The sequence below is a fragment of the Trachinotus anak genome, unplaced genomic scaffold, assembly GCF_046630095.1.
Source record: "Trachinotus anak isolate AG129_WGS33_773 ecotype Australia unplaced genomic scaffold, CSIRO_AGI_Tana_v1 ptg000020l, whole genome shotgun sequence".
In the NCBI taxonomy this organism is placed as follows: Eukaryota; Metazoa; Chordata; class Actinopteri; order Carangiformes; family Carangidae; genus Trachinotus; species Trachinotus anak.
Genome location: NW_027273871.1, coordinates 494,726 through 511,673, shown reverse-complemented (window position 1 = coordinate 511,673; position 16,948 = coordinate 494,726). Strand labels below are relative to the sequence as shown.

General features: G+C 39.2%; 1 protein-coding gene across 4 annotated transcripts in view; it reads left to right on the top strand.

Annotated features, from left to right (window-relative positions):
* grik1a (glutamate receptor, ionotropic, kainate 1a) overlaps positions 1-16,948 on the top strand; it is a 35,134-nt gene that overhangs the window by 10,121 nt on the left and 8,065 nt on the right. For 2 of the 4 annotated variants that reach the window (XM_071506408.1, XM_071506409.1), the window contains exons 2-13: positions 1,897-2,064; positions 3,808-4,065; positions 5,273-5,454; positions 6,065-6,118; positions 6,414-6,584; positions 7,250-7,393; positions 9,341-9,448; positions 9,708-9,752; positions 13,196-13,312; positions 13,750-13,953; positions 14,750-14,973; positions 15,582-15,700. In XM_071506408.1, the coding sequence (XP_071362509.1) occupies positions 1,897-2,064; positions 3,808-4,065; positions 5,273-5,454; positions 6,065-6,118; positions 6,414-6,584; positions 7,250-7,393; positions 9,341-9,448; positions 9,708-9,752; positions 13,196-13,312; positions 13,750-13,953; positions 14,750-14,973; positions 15,582-15,700 (1,794 nt within the window). The remainder of the gene's footprint in view (positions 1-1,896; positions 2,065-3,807; positions 4,066-5,272; positions 5,455-6,064; positions 6,119-6,413; positions 6,585-7,249; positions 7,394-9,340; positions 9,449-9,707; positions 9,753-13,195; positions 13,313-13,749; positions 13,954-14,749; positions 14,974-15,581; positions 15,701-16,948) is intronic. The other 2 variants (XM_071506411.1, XM_071506410.1) reach the window with 1 other exon arrangement.

Sequence of the window (16,948 nt, the reverse complement as noted above, 5' to 3'; positions counted from 1 at the left end):
GGGGCAATTTCAGAAGTCTGTATGAGCAGCATTGTTTCTTCGAAGCCCGCTGACAGCTGGTCCATGTGACCAGTTGTGTGTGGCCTTGGGTCCCCGTAATGTGAAAGTGAGAGAGCAGATAACCTTTGAATCTGTATGACTTTCACCCCACTTTGAGAAGCAAAGTGTTGAGAATATACTTTATACCTCGGAGAAAAATCATGATTGTTCATCTTCGAGTGCTTAATATTCATCTTCACTTTGCATGCTTCTGTGGGAATTCCAGATTAATACTCTGCTCCTAGAATATTGAAGCTGGAGGCATTGAAACCACAAATATTATCTTTTATTGTGGGCATAACACATTTATGGCTTTGCTTATGACTTGGAGATTTGGTTTGCGTAAAAGGAACTATCTGAAATGACCCTCATTAAGGCAGGCTGCAGAGAACATTTGGTGTAATTTTAGATTGTGCATAATGTTTTATACAACAAATATATATGAATGTTGTCGACCTTGTCTGGCTTACTGTCGACCTATCCACAGACTTAACTCTTTCTGTGTGTCCTATCCATGTGTGGCTGTTGTGAATGATACGAGAACTACATTTTGTCCAGGTCTTCTACCTGCTGTCAATCAATTCATATGGTACCATTTTCTAAGAAAGCTCCTTTTATTAAGATGTTAAAAGTTGTAACTCTGTCTTTATTAAGTGTTAATAACACTTTATTTGATAACTTTTCAGTTGCCAGGTTGTGAAATATCCCTCTGATCTCCCAGAAAATGGCTGCAGACAATTTGCACCAGTGTCCATCTATTAAGGTCTTATGAACTCACAATTCCAGACTTGATTAATATAACCCTCTATTAATGATTTTCACAATTTTAAACTGCAGATGTGATGGCTTAGAAAAAGTGATTTTATTAACTGCATTAAATAAAAATAATATACCACCAAATGGGATTTTTTATTATCTGGAAAACCCAAATTTGTTCCTACTGATAGCTTTTCCTTTTTACGCTTTACTGAATTATTTAATAACCATTAATGAAGTCATTAAGTGCAACTTATGAAGACAAGGCTGCCTTATAATAAAGTGCCTGTAATATATATATATATATATATATAAAAAACCATCCACATTGTGAACTTCATTTCAGCAGCTCACCAAGGCCACAGCGTTTGCTCCTCCGTTGGTAATTTCCTGTATCTGATAAAACAAAAGCAAATTCATTAGTAGTTAAGCATGTACATGCCTTGTTTTGAACTTGCCTAAGCCCAACAACTGTTTGTTGATTTAAAGTCCAATAACAGAGTGAAATAATTACACATTCCACAAATTGAAACATTTTCCATTTTCCCTTTTTATTCATTCACTTGCTCTCAGACATTTTTCACAGTGCCTTTAATTTCTGGTGTCTATCAGCCTTTTAATATACATCCTGTTACTCTATTTACATGAACTTTTATTTGTTCTTGTTCGGGTTTTTTCACTTAAACATAATAATTTTATATCCCTCCTCATTACTTTGTGTCAAGGTCATGAATTTTTCATATCTGGTTTAATGTAGTAGTTACAGCTCTAATTGAGAGGGTGGGCACACAGTTTTCTAAGTACAAAGTTCATATGCAATGTGCTCTAAAGTGCTCATTAAAAGACATATCATTAGTGACCAGTGGAATAACGTCGCTTTCAGATTCACTCTTGCTTTGTTACATTTGTGTGGTGGGCTCTGAACAAAGGTGGCTAAATTTCTTGATTCACACGGGAGCACAGAATCCATCAATTTATGATCTGCTATCACCACCACTGCTGCAGATACAGTGCTTTTACACATTGGTAGTGACAGTTATTACCATTAAATCTCTTTTCTGATTTGGTGTTTGTGTTTCTCCTCCATCTCCATCTGTGCAGGTGGTATTTTTGAGACTCGGGAAAGTGAGTTAGTGAGTATGGACGAGCTGGCGTTCAAGTTTGCTGTAAACAACATAAACCGGAACAAGACCCTGATGCCCAACACCACTCTTACATATGATATTCAGAGGATCAACCTCTTTGACGGCTTTGAGGCTTCCAGGAGAGGTATGAAATGATTTTAAGACACAACGAAGTCCCCTTGTTGTGTTAAAGTCCATTTCCCCATTGAGATGTGTTTCTGCAGTTGGGTTTCCTGTTGCGCCCCCACTCGGTGGTTAGCACTGGGATAAGGTTTGGTTCAGGTTAAGGTAAGGGGAAACACATGTCAAAGGGGAAACACAGCACCCCTATTTAGCATTTGTACGCAGTACACAAACAATAAATAGTTTATAACCCACTATAATGTAGCAGATGTAAATGTTAATTCGTGTATTTGTTGACTCCTCTTGTGAGTGCCCATAATATGGGTAGAGACAGAGTAAATAACATAATAAATGACATTATAGACTGGTAAAAGAAAGTTAATATAAGATATGTCTTCATAGAAGAAGTGATAGTAGAGTATAGACAAGTACTGTAAATCAATAAACACTTAAACGTCCTTATAGCTGCTTATAACTGCATTTTAATGTGGTATGAACTATTGTTACATTTTTATCTAGTGCTTATAAGGGACGTGAAGTGAAGTGTTTCCACGTTGGCTATACTATGCTACAACTTATTATTATTATTATATACACGTTATTATTGTAAGTAATGACTAGTTAGTGCTAGTGCTGGAGTTAGGGCTCTAAGATTGTTAGCAACTGCAGAATAAAAACAAAATGAGAACATATGGAGACTCCAGTTTGAAAAGGGATATTTTGATTTGAAAGGTTTTTTTTTTTAATTTAATTTAATTTTTTTAAATAGTTTTTACTTCTTATCAACAGCCGGACAAATAAATGTAGCCACTTTGATGTCGCTACTGGCAATTTGTAGGTATGCTGAATCAATAAGATAGTCTATCTTAATTAGGGATCAATAGCATCTTTCAAAGGTAGAGAAATGCACCCAGGTATTCAGATCTTTTTCGTAAATGTACTGATACCACACTGTTAAAATACTAAGGTACTTTAAAATATTGATCAAGTGAAAGTATTAAAGTATAATCAGGAAAATCTACTTAAAACCACTGTGACTGTTGTAGGCTACAACTAAGGATTATTTTCATTATGGAATAATCTTTTAATTATTTTCTCAGTAAATTGCTTGGTTGTGAGAAATGCCCACACTGCTTGTTTGATAAAAGTATTAAATCAATTACAAGGAAAAAGCAGTAATCCTCACATTTGAGAAGCTGCAACCATGAAAAATTATAAAAAGTTATATATATATATATATATATATATATATATATATGTGTGTGTGTGTGTGTGTGTGTGTGTGTGTGTGTGTGTGTGTGTGTGTGTATATATAGTCTATACATTTTATTAATCTTAAACCACTGATAAAATAGTATATGCTGTTGAGTAGCTAAATCTTAATAAACATTTTTTTAAATAAATTCGTTATGTGTTTTGTAGATTATATCATATATCATAAAATTATAAAAAATTATATGGAGTACAAACATACATACATACATAGAATATTTCCTGATGAAATGTGTAGGATTAGAAGTATAAAGGAGCATGGAAAGATAATACCTCAAATTTGTACTAAAGTACAGTGCTTGAAAGAAAGATATTAGTTACCAGTGGTCAAAAGGAAATTTGGTTCAGTTAACCACAAACCAAACTGTCCCTTTAAAAACCATGCTATTTATATAAATAATTATATTACTCAACCTGTTTCCATAGAAATTGAACCAGGTTCACAAACCTGTGATTAGCAACCATTTGACTTTGTGTTGTTTATCACCACCAGTGTGTGACCAGCTGGCTCTCGGGGTGGTTGCTGTGTTCGGTCCTTCACACAGCTCTTCGGTCAGTGCTGTTCAGTCCATCTGCAACGCCCTGGAAGTCCCTCACATCCAGACGCGCTGGAAACACCCGTCAGTGGACAACAAGGACACCTTCTTCATCAACCTGTTTCCTGAGTACACCGCCATCGCCAGGGCCATCCTGGATGTAGTCACTTTCTTCAAATGGAGGAAGCTAACAGTGGTTTATGAAGACAGCACAGGTAGGCACCATTGTTTTCATTGGTCATATTGTGACTTTCAAAACTGAATCACAAGATTTCATTAGCGAATGTGCTATTCATAAAGGAATAATAAAGGAAAGGAAGACAAACCCATGTGATTTAGTCAGTGTTTTGTGTGAAACTGAAAGCAAAGTAGTAAAGGCCAGGATATAGCAGGATATGGTTGGGTGAAATAAATTTGACCAAATATATTGCCGTGTTTGCTTTCAGAAAATATGTTTTACATTACAAAACATTTCTGAGAAGGAAAATGACTAAAGTGGATGTGATGATCAAACAGGTGGAGGCAGGTTCAGAGCATATTTCACACTGCTACAAAATAACAGTTCAGCCAAGCTCAACACCTGATTACTGATGTAATGGTTTTAAAAAAATCACTGTTTCTGAATATCTACACATTTCCTAATGATTTTATTTCCCACTGCATTAATGGATATCAGCCATAACACTGCATGACATTTGAAGTGAAGAACCGATAGGGGGAAGAGGTCAAAAGCATTACCTTGTGTTTTCTGGACCTTACAATATATTCATATGTCATGGCAATAATTGCTCCCAAAATGCAATTCTGCTTGTCGATCACAGTCACCTTCCTCATGCTGGCCAGTGAACCCAATCTGTTACAGGGCACCAGTCCCTCATATCAAACAGCTTCCAGTCCTCCTGCCCTCTGACTTCACAATGTGGTGAGCCAAACCGCAACACGACATCCAGCGGTGTCCCATATAGAATATGGAAGGCGCTGCCGAAATGTCATAGTTTATAGATTTTTTGCCTTTTATTTTCAATCGGAAATTTATTTTTCTGAAATGTCACAGAGCAGCACACCTGCACAATCGCACACTGTTGCGCACACACATACAGGATACAGGAATGTGTGTACACACTATACAACGCAGGTGTGTGTTTGTTTGCCTTTGATGTGATTAAAAACTAAGTAGAAGAATCTGAGAAGATGATGTGAAAAGTTAAGGAAGAAGTTGGGCTGCAGAGTGATACGGATCACATCCCTCGGGTTAAGGTGCAGGTCGCCATGACAGCAAGCTCATACCTTGCTGAAGTGTCGTTGAGCAAGATGTTCAACCTCTGGAGTGATATTGTGGATCTGACCTTCCCCTACTGGAGGACAGAGAGAAGACAAATGTCTAAGAGGGAATAAATGAGAGGTCTGACTTGCTGCTTGCAGGTCTGATGCGGATGCAGGAGTTGATCAAGGCTCCAGCAAAGCTTAACCTAAAGATCAAGATCCGCCAGCTCACGCCAGGTAACCAAGACGCCCGACCACTGCTGAAGGAACTGAAGAAAGACAAGGAGTTTTTCATTATCTTTGACTGCTCCTATCGCATGGCTGGAGAGCTCCTTAAGCAGGTTTGTACAGGCATTTGTATCCTTTGGGGACAACACAATGTCTTTTTATGTTGTAGAAAATCTTCTGAAACACATTACCTTGTTTAGGTAGCCTTTCACTATGATTTAAATTGCAGCCATTTAAAGATATAGTAAAGGAAACTTCAGGATTAAATACCACTTTCCCCTTATCACTGTTGAATTTTAAATGGTCCACAACTTATTCTCCACCACATGGATTGCTACTATTTGGGCAAAGCTGCTTTAACTTAGATGGTAATGTACAGTAGTTGCCATGCTATTTCAATTTCTGTTGTCCTAATACTTTACATGTTATTTGTTAATCTATATTTAAATTCTTGAATCATGTTTTCTTATTATTCTGGTGTGGTTATTTCTCTAGAATGGCTCGATTTAGAATTTCATAAAATAAAATAAACCATTATACAAATATATGTATAATGTATTAAATGCACCATGCAAGAGAGAAAAGACCAGCCAAATTACTTTGTTTTTGAACATGTGACTCTGTAGCTGTAGAGAGCTGCACTAGAGAACTCCAGGTATGTCAAATAAGAAACAGGTCCAGGCATTGTCTTTTATTGCTTAATTTCTTCTTTTCATTTTGCAGCTTTCATCAATGGGAATGATGACAGAGTACTACCATTTCTTCTTCACGACTTTGGTGAGTTAGAAAAATGTACAGCTGAAGTGGTTTTATGGGAGTTATAAGGCCAAGTGTTTGCATATAACAATAAAACCAAGCTCATCTTCTGTGTCCTCATTTAGCCTTGAACTGGATTGCTGAGTTCACTGAGAATGTTAAAAATGTTGGCGTGATTCATCAACTCAGTAAAAAGCTGAGAACATGAGCTACAGCTTAAATCTCCATCCTGCTTTTTCTCTCTCTATCTCAAACACACACATATAAACACAAACTCATGCACCTCCTCCCTCCATCTCCTCTCTCCTCCTTGCAGGATTTGTTTGCGTTGGACTTGGAGCCATACCGCTACAGCGGGGTCAACATGACTGGTTTCAGACTGCTTAACATAGATGACCCGTGGGTAGCCTCCACAATGGAAAAATGGGCCATGGAAAGGCTGCAGGGTCCCAAACAAGAGAGTGGCCTGATGGATGGAATCATGACTGTAAGCCTCATGCTGTTTGTATGCTGCATGCACATTTGCATCTGCTAAGCTTTGTTGTTGCGGAAGTTATATCTCAGCATGATAAAGCTGTAATCCTCAGTTATATTTGTTCCATCATTATATCTTTGCTATATCCTATTTATTTCTCTTATGGCATAATTTTCCTGGAGTGAGCATCATAGTTTGTATTGCACATGGGTTTTGTATTGTGACCCAGATGGGTCAACACAATGCGAAAGCCACAACACGAAAACAAAAGCAACAACACAAATGCAAATTCTGCAATGCAAATGCAAGAGAAACAACATGAATGTAAAAGCTACAACACAAATACAAAAGCCACAACACAAATGCAACACGACAGCTTTCGCATTGTGTTGACCAGTTTGGGCCACTCCACTTCTTTTGGGGGGGGCTTTTTTGTGCCTTTATTATAGAACAGTAGAGACTAACAGGAAAGGGGATAGAGAGAGGGGAATAACATGCAGCAAAGCATCAGGCCGGTCGGGAGTCGAACCGGTGACTGCCTGTTAAGAGCGTCTTGCACTCACGTGGTACGCACCCTAACCACTCGACTACCGGGCTGCCCAGCCACTCTGCTTTTGAGGGTTGTGTGAGGACAAAAAAAAAAATCCCAACATCCTCCTCTCGCTATCTCCCCACAGACAGATGCAGCCTTGATGTACGACGCGGTGTTCATGGTTGCTGTTGCATCCCAGCGAGCCACTCAGATGACCGTCAGCTCCCTGCAGTGTCACCGCCACAAACCCTGGCGCTTCGGGCCACGTTTCATGAACCTCTTCAAAGAGGTCAGTGTCAGACGAGGGCTCAAATCACAGATAACTGCAAACCAATGTCATATCACCAGCACGACCTAAGAAACCCTTGTTGCTTTTCAACTTGACCACCATGTGTTTTTGATGATGTCTTTCAGTGTGTCCTTCAAATTTCACACGGAACACCTCTGTTGCAAACATGAGAACTATATGTCAGATCACCTCATGTTATACATTACTTCATAGGTCCCTTCTCATAGGCCAAGCCGTGCTGAAAGTACACAACATGAAACTATACGGTGTTTATTATATGTGAGTTAAAAGCATGTGGCCTGGCCTGACTGCCAGAGTGGATGCCTACAGACAGAAATGAGGCCTTTGATGCATGAGTGTTTTGATCTCCTAAGTCTTAAATCCAGCAGAGGACCGTTGCCCGCCATGGAGAGGGAACATTATCATTCAATCCCTTCACTCATATTTTCCTCCTGATGCACCCCCCAGTCTTCCTTCTCTCTCACTCTCTTTCTTTGCATCGCACTCTCTCTCTCTCTCTCATCCTTAGCTTCTCATTTTGTTTGCCCCTGTCCATCCTTTGAAGCATCTGTCCTCCTGTGCTATTCATCACGAGATAAGAGCCCTTTTGATTGCAAGAACCAGTAATATATCTCACACAGCACTCAATTAAAATCCATTTCTGACAAGAGCGTGCAGGATATAAGGACACAGCTTTCAATTCAATGACCGAAATTAAATCCTGGGCACTGTAACCCGTGTGCTCTCTCTTTCTCCTGGCTATTGTGATTAACAAAACTTTGTGTGTTCCTGGGGACAAAATTGAACTGAATTCGATTCTAAATGTGTGGAAGTGTTTTCATTACTCAGTGTGCATCATTTCATGACAGAAGAGAGGGTTATATCCTGGGTTTTAGTGTTCATTTCTACAACAGCAAAAATATATTTTACTTTATGGGTTTTTAAGCTTATTTTGATTGATTTTCCTGATTCAAGTTCAAAATGTCTTCACTACCAGACATTTTTCTTCGGTAAGAAAACAATGCAAGAGTTTCCTATGCGAATTTCCTGTCACGAGGTACTCAGCTTACTTTTAGGTGTTCAGAGCTGAGAGAAACAGAGAAAATTTATTATTTTCTCAATTTTCAGTTTTCTGGGACTGTGTAATAGCCTCACTTTTTTAGCATTTTGACAAGTTCCACTTATTCAGGTTTAAGGTTTTCTTGTTTCAAGGGGGAAATCTAGTTTGCAGCAGTGCATCCATAAATTAGGATCAAGTGGAGGTTGCTTGGTGTAACATGGCACTACTCATGTTTTGCACATGTAAAAGGGCAGGCATAAGAAATCAACCAAAAATAATAAATATTTGCAGCATGCAATAAGTAAAAGATTGAAATGTTGAGTGAATCTATGCAGGAAAAGGAGAAATGTTGAACCAAGTCTCTTTGTACAGGAAAGAGAAGTTAACAGGTAGAGGTAGATTTAGAGAAGCTGGGGAGGTGTGTAGCCATGTGTTGTAAAACACTACAGCTTGTAAAATGCACTTTATGTACAAACTTGTATATATTGTAATGCAATGTGACTGTTTACAGGATTAAACTAGTTATTACTATGTACAAAGTGCTTGCATGTTAACAAACGTAAATACATAATAATAAAATGATTATGAATAGTAGCCTTTTGCATTTATCAGCATTATCATCAACTCGGATGTAATACATTATGAAAGGTGTGTAGATGTTATTATGGCTTTCATGAGCACAGGCTTTCATGCATATTGAGATTGCGCCACAGAATAATCTGTAGTCATCCTGGAAGTCTTCACCTAATATGACCCTGCGAGGCTCCCGGCCGCCTGTCGACACTGGTTTCTTCCCACTGCCTCCATCAACTTCACTGTGCTCCAAAGCTTCAGCAAGGCTCCACTCAGACAAGGAACTCACTTCTCTCTGCGTCTCCTCTCTGTAGGCACAGTGGGATGGGCTGACAGGGCACATTGTTCTTAATAAGACAGATGGCCTGAGGAGAGACTTTGATTTGGACATCATCAGCCTCAAAGAGGACGGCACTACCAGGGTGAGCACAGAGGTCTGGAACAGCCAATTACACCACTCTCATGCTGCTCTCACGCTGGCCCATTCTTTCCATTAAGGCGTGTGTGTTTGTGTGTATGTGTGTGTATGAAAGACAGAGAGATATTATGTGGATTTTGTTTCCTATAATTCATTTACACATTTATTATTTGGTTTACATGGATATTAATAAAGCTGCAACAACTGATTATTTCTCTCCACACTCTTTGCGCCACATGTCGCCCTCTTCACATTTTCAAAAGGGTATTGTGGAGGGCGGAAGTCGCCTCACGAAAAGGTGGATCAAGGTTTGTGCCAGGGCCTTGTTTGGTCCAAGCATTTATTGTTTGCCTCCCCTCCCTCCTCTCCTTTTTTTTCTCACTCTGTATGCCACACACTGCCCTGCTCCTTGCCTTGTCAACCTTGTTTCTCTTCACTGATTCTGTGTACAGCAGTGCCATGCACTGTATTTGACATTTCAGTTCTCCCTGTGTTTGGGTCCAGTCATGGCTCTGACACTTGTCAAAACTTTATCAGCAGCATCAGACAAAATATGAAATTCCTTATGTTCAGGTAGACATAGCAATACTTCCACTAGAAATAAGGAGTAAAAAGTCCTGTGGTTTCACTTTACAACGTCAGCCTCTACAACTGTAATAAGACAGAAAAAAATAAATGTATCCTGCAGAGCCTTATATAATGTGCTTTACCATTAGACTGCCTTCATACTTTCATGGAAATCTTGCAGGCTAGCAGTGTTTAATTGCAGCCGAGAGGGATCCAGTTAGCAGAGGAGACGACAGCTTAAGTCGCGCATCAAGACTTGCCGCCAGAAGAGCCGATTTCCTGTGTCGGCCTTTGACTAACACATGGGCCAGTGTGCACGTTAAATGCTCACTGCAGTGTGATTACATGCATGCAATCGTTCCTAAGAGCAAATTTATACCAGCACTGTTCTTACTGAGGTTAACTCCTCTTAATTTACTCTCGCAAAATGTTCTGTAAACACAAAAGTGACAGTTAAATACTCCTACTTTAAACCTTTGCTTATCACCTTGAAAGCAATAATGAATAAAAGAACAAATGTTGAATTAATTCATCCCCTCAAACACGTCTGTCTCACTCGTCAGACAGACAGGTGTGTAGGCAGGCACCAGCTGTCAAGGTGCAGAGGCAGTGATTTATACTTTCATTTTAATTCCATTCAGTACTTTTAGTCCTCAAAAGCCTCGCCTCAGAGGAAATACCACTGTAGGGTAAACACATCTCCAAAAAAAAAAAAAAAAAAAAAAGCTTGACTTTATGGTCATGAAAAATGAATTATCAGTCCGTAGCACTTGTGTTAGTTCTTGGGCACTGGAGTGTTAAATACACTCTAAAGAGGATGATGGGACTAAACAAAGTGAAAGTTTCCAGGGAAGTAAATTATTTTCTCTTAAAGTTGTTGACTTTCTGGAAATACGTTTTTTTCCCCCCTCTCAGCTGTCTGTGGTAACGGTCTTCCAGTCTGATTTGGTTCTGGATGGAGATGAGCTTTAGGATTCATAGATAACATTTTACTCCCAGCAAACGGGAGAGAATCCCTGTCAGTTTTTTTTAGCACACTTTGTTGTTGTGGAGCTGCTTTGGTATAGGCACGATAAATTTGCACGGCTACGCACAGCAAATCTGTGACTTAGGAGTTTAAAAGATGATGACTATATGCTGTGTAGAATCTTAGGTCATATTTTAGCATTGATTTCATTGCCTTGGTCAGATTATTTTAATACTTAAACTTCATACTGACTTATCCAGCAATACACATTTCATAGATGATGGTATTTGCAAAAATAACATTCTTCTACAACATGGGTGAGATAATGTGAAACTGCACAATCTGGTACCAAAATACCGTCCACACAAAAATATTGTTCTTACTCTGTCCATTTATCTTTGAGATTGAGGACAATACAATTAATTAAATCCAACCGCATTCACTGTGTTCCTCATCTGCTGTGTCCAGAGATAAGACAGATTTATGGACTCCTGCACAGTGCGGACTCTTGCGAAAGTGCCACAGTGGAGATATAGAGTGCTTTTAGCAAGGTTATAAGTGAGAGCATTTTCTATCTGTCTGACTGAGGGAACAGAATAAGATAGAACGTAATGAGGAGTGAAAAGCATGTTATCTTTTCCAAGAGGTAATCCCACATAGCCCTTTTCTGAAAAATAAATGGCGAAAAATAAGACCGTACCTCATCTTAGTTTAATAAGAGGCACTGATGCGTTCACTTGCACTCATCCTCTTATGCAGTGAAAGAATGAACGGGCCATTGTTTCTGACTGAAAATACTCAAATTCATTGCTTTATGTTCACAGACTTACTAGCAAGAGGAGAAAAGCGTGTTTCGGTTGCTCGCTTTAGATCTATTAACAAAGAATCCTGATCATTTAATGCACTTAACTTTATTGCATCACATTCATGAGCCCCCTTGACCTTTGCTCAGCTCTTAACCAGTGAGGGGATTTGAAAGAGTCAAAATCCAGCTGCCAGACGCCTGTCCTAATCTGATAACTGTCTGGATTATGCCGCCTCGGGACACTCTCATTCACAGTTACTGTGACAGTGCGGAGGGCAAACACCATGTCGTCCTCTATTCCCCCTGATCCAGTCCTTCCTCATTCATACTGTCCCTGCTGGTGTGATTTCTGACTCCTGGCCATCATATTCAAGCTGGGCTGCATTTCTGCAGTTCTCAATTCATCAATTGATCATTTGGCATCCAAGATGTCAAATAAATGTCAAAAAACCTAAAGATTTTCAGTTAGTTATCACATAAGACACAAATCAGCAAACTTTATCTCAGAAAATGATTAATTGATTAGCAAAATATTTGCAGGTTATTTGTTGTCATTTGACTATTGTTTCAGCTTTATATTCAAGTGAAAATATGCGCCAAAGTAAGTCCAGCAGTTATTGGATTCAATATTTGTTTGCTAGTTTTTGTGTATTTTTTTTTCAAATTTTCAGTACACAGCATTCAAAATTACACTTCCTGCAGTCAGCAGGATTTATTTCGGCTTCAAACAGAATGGAATATATACGCTAACAGATGTCCATGCCAATCTGAAGCAATAATTCATTATAACAATTGTTTTTCTGGCTGTACAATATGTTCAACACCTGAGAGTCAGATCAATCACTGCACACAGTGGGAATGATATTGGTTTGCTGTAAACTTTTACCTTCCACACTCAGTCGGCAGCTCTCGCCTTTAACAAACCACTTCTTCATATTCTTATTTACTGTACATAAAATGCGAGTTTTCGGCACTTTGCCAAGAATCATCAGAGCAAAGCTGAGCAAAGGGAAATGTTGTAGAATAGAGGATTAAGCAGAAGGTTGAAAAGGAGCCAGGAGTGTCAGGTCTTCTTACCTTTATACTTATTTTTCATTTTTCTGTTCGACGAATCAGAAAATATGATTAATATGCAGTGTACTGGAGCAGGTTCTAGTTTCCTGTTAGGTCTAAATCAGGCTCTGTATATTTGGTATGAAGAATAATAGGAATAATCAATCAGCTTCTTTATTTTAACAGCAATGAGTGTCAGATATGATACAAATACAGCTTCATTCAAAGCTTAAACAGAAACAAACATCTATTGTGTAGTCTGCAGTTTTATCTTGGAACGTGGGCATCAAATGTTACTTCCTGTGGGTCAAAGCAGAACATGTGGTTCAATAAATCTGAAGCCCTGTTTGTCTTTGCAGATTGCTGTGTGGAACTCGTACAAGGGGATGAACCTGACTGAGAAGTCCGGCCGAGACAAGAATAACAATGTGACAGACTCAATGGCTAACAGGACTCTTATTGTCACCACAATACTGGTGAGGAGGAAGGAGGAAGGTTAAATAGAGGACAGCAAAGGGAGAAGGAGGGGAGTACATATGTGTGGAGTGTGGAGGGACAATAGAGGGAACTGCACTGAGAAGAGGGAGGAAAACTGTGGGAAGGAGCTGTGTTTAGTCAAGGAAAATGGTTGCGTAGTTGAGTAGCTTGATGTCTTTGAATTTGTATTTTTTGTTATTATTCACACAGACAAAATCTGGCATGGAAAAAAAGGGTATTTTTTCAATATTCAAGGTCACAGAAAATATAGACTTACCAATTCAAGATGTATCACCACTTATCTAAGAGTCATCAGCTCTGAGAACTGATGATTCAGATTCAGATTTAACGAGTGCTCAGATAGCATGGAAACAATTTCATCAAAATAAGGAATATGTCTTGATAAACAGTGAAATGCATTTTCTTTTGTTAACAGGAAAATCCATATGTGATGTATAAAAAGTCAGACAAGGAGCTTGTCGGGAATGATCGCTTCGAGGGCTACTGCCTGGACCTGTTGAAGGAGCTCTCCAACATCTTGGGTTTTACGTACGAAGTCAGACTGGTGGCTGATGGGAAATACGGAGCCCAGAATGACAAGGGAGAATGGAACGGGATGGTCCGAGAGCTGATCGACCATGTGAGTCAAGAGTTACAAATGCATTTGAGTAAAAAGTACAATATCTCCCTCTGAAATGTAACAGAGTAGAAGTATAACATGAAAACACTCAAGTTAGGGACAAGTACCCCCAAACTCTACTTAAGTGCAGTACTTGAATAAATGTATTTAATACTTTTCACCACTTTCCTTCATGGCTAATTTGCCCCAGACCAGGTTAAATTTGGGATACTGCGTGAAAAATGAATTAAAGGTCCATCTCCTCATGACTCAGCTCTCTCAAAAGGAGTCCTGACGTGGACAAAATTACTGCTTTCACGTGAAACTGACAAATAATCAAGAGGAAAGTTGTCTACAGTTGAGTTCACAGGGGCTGTTTGAGTGATGTGTTTATAGACCTGTCAGTCTTTTCTGATGTCAGCAGGAGGTAGAGTTTAATCAATAGTCTTCGCATGTTTGGACCTGTTTCACCCTCTGGTTGTAAAAACAAGACGTTTAGTAATGAATTATGAATGAATTTTACTCCTACATATAAACACATTTTTGACAATGATTGGTTTAATTTAGTCTTCTGTGCTCATATACTATCACTAGTCCTGGAGAAAAATCTCCAATTTTCTTCCATTAATCTCTTGTAGCTTTTTCCACTATTATTGTTCATTGTTGTTTATTCAGTACAGAAGAGCACAGTTTAACAAGGTTTAGTTATTATCACTGGGATATTGAAACATGGACATTTGGTAGTTACATTGTTCGAAACAGAACAAACCGACCCGTTCTCCTTTTAGCATCTTACTATGTCTTCTGGCTTTTCCAGGTTGCAGACCTCGCCGTGGCTCCATTGACCATCACTTACGTTAGAGAGAAGGTCATCGACTTCTCCAAGCCCTTCATGACCTTAGGTATCAGCATCCTGTACCGCAAACCCAACGGCACCAACCCGGGCGTGTTCTCCTTTCTTAATCCCCTGTCTCCGGACATCTGGATGTATGTGCTGCTAGCCTGCACAGGAGTTAGCTGTGTTCTGTTTGTGATTGCCAGGTAAGAGGATTGATGCTTGTGATAATGAGGTGATGTATGATGGGATGGGATGGCAAAATATAAGGCTTGAAGGTATAGTGCGGGATACATAGGTGGTGACTGCTTACTGATCTGTCCATAAGCAGTGTCAGTAGTGCCATAAGATTTTTTTGTTAATAATTATGTTATGCCTGATGTTTTCAGTAATGCTTGATGTATCAGATTCACACCACAAGAATCGCCAAAAGTCTGGAATAATTGGCCTAAGCGAATTTCTAATTTGGCACAGTTTTACAAAAATAAGACAAAATATGCTTTTGGCTGCCTGTCCGCTGCCAGATTGGCTTTCACTGTGGCTGGTAAGTAGTTGGGAGTAATTGCACACTTGCTCTTCACCTCCCTCTCAGGTAGTGTGTAAAACCCCTGCAAGCCAGTTGCACCTAGCAACCAGTAAGTGAAACTGATTTGTTGTGAAAATCAAAATGCAAATCGAGGTGAAGTGTAGATTGAAAGGCTGTACTGAAGCAAAGCAGTGTGCCCCCAAGGCTTAAGATTAGCTTCAGTAAATTCCTTATATATTTGGATTTCCTTTCATCTCTTTTTCTCTCCGCTCTTTTATTGTCTCGCAGGTTTACTCCATACGAGTGGTACAACCCACATCCGTGCAACCCGTCCTCCACTCTCATACAGAACAATTTCACTTTACTCAACAGTTTCTGGTTTGGCATTGGAGCACTCATGCGTCAAGGTATTTAGCTCACACTCAAAGCTATTATAATCAATATTTGATTTTAACAATGGGTCAAATGATTTCTTGTATGTAAAAATGGTTGCTAAAGTCCTACAAATTATACAGCAAAATACGTAGTTTGTCCATGTCCTTCAGAACGGTGCTGTTGCACACTATTGCAAGGCAAAGGCAAACTGGGCTCTTCCTGTAGAGCTGCCTGTTGGACTCTCTGTGCAGTAGTAAAAGCTGACACTGTAAACCCTGTTCTAAGCTGTTAAAGTAAAATTTTCTGTGCCTGCTCTTTTCACCTAGCCTGGATCCATCAGTTGCAATCATCCCCTGTTGGAAGAATTATGTTGCACTTCATGTAGACTTGACCTTCCTCATGCAGGAGATTTGGCCAGGATAAGTCTGACATGACTGAGTCATCAGCCAGTCCACAGCAAAATGCTGATGCTGATGAAATTTTGTGATTTGTCAAATCTGTCGGTTCTTCAGAATAATTTTAATAAGTGACACATTAGAAATATAAATTTTGGTTTCTGTCCATCAGCATCTGCTCAACTGCATCAGGTTTCCTTTTTATTCTCTATCATCTTATCACATAAGCTCAAACAAGATTAATACTGTTTGTCATATTCGGCATGTGTGTGCCATGCGCATGCGCGTGTGTGTATTGTGTGCAATTTAGCTGTTTACCACAGCCTTGAGCTTTCTGTGGGCTGCTGTGCCTGACAGTAAGTGCAGCCCTTATAGAACACTGTTAAACCCTTCCCTCCAAAATCTGTGTTTTACTCTAAAAGCGCTGTTAAGCATTTGCCCACTCTACCTGAAAAAGGTTTAAAAATAGACAAAACTGTGCCCAAAGCTGGAACATTGAATGTTGGAAATGTATTCTGCAATTCTTCATTCCCTCTTTTCTCTGCACAGAGAAGAAAATATAAATCACGTTGCTCATTCTGCTGCTTCAGTTTTATGTGTCATTACATCTTTTTTCATGCTCTCTCATTTGCTTTACATTCAGATTTCTGTAGCCTCTCGCCTTTGCTTCTTGTAATTTGTACTTTTTTATTCTATTATGTTTGGTTTTGACACTGATCTATTTCTTTTGCAACTTTGTGTTTTCGACTAAACGGGTTCTGCAGAGGAGGAAAATAAACACAGTCACACAATTTGTCATTTAGGGCTGAGCCGAAATCCCAGTTGGAGCTCTGGTGTGAATCCAGCTATTGAGATAACTCTGTTTCTTTTTAAAGAGCAATTACA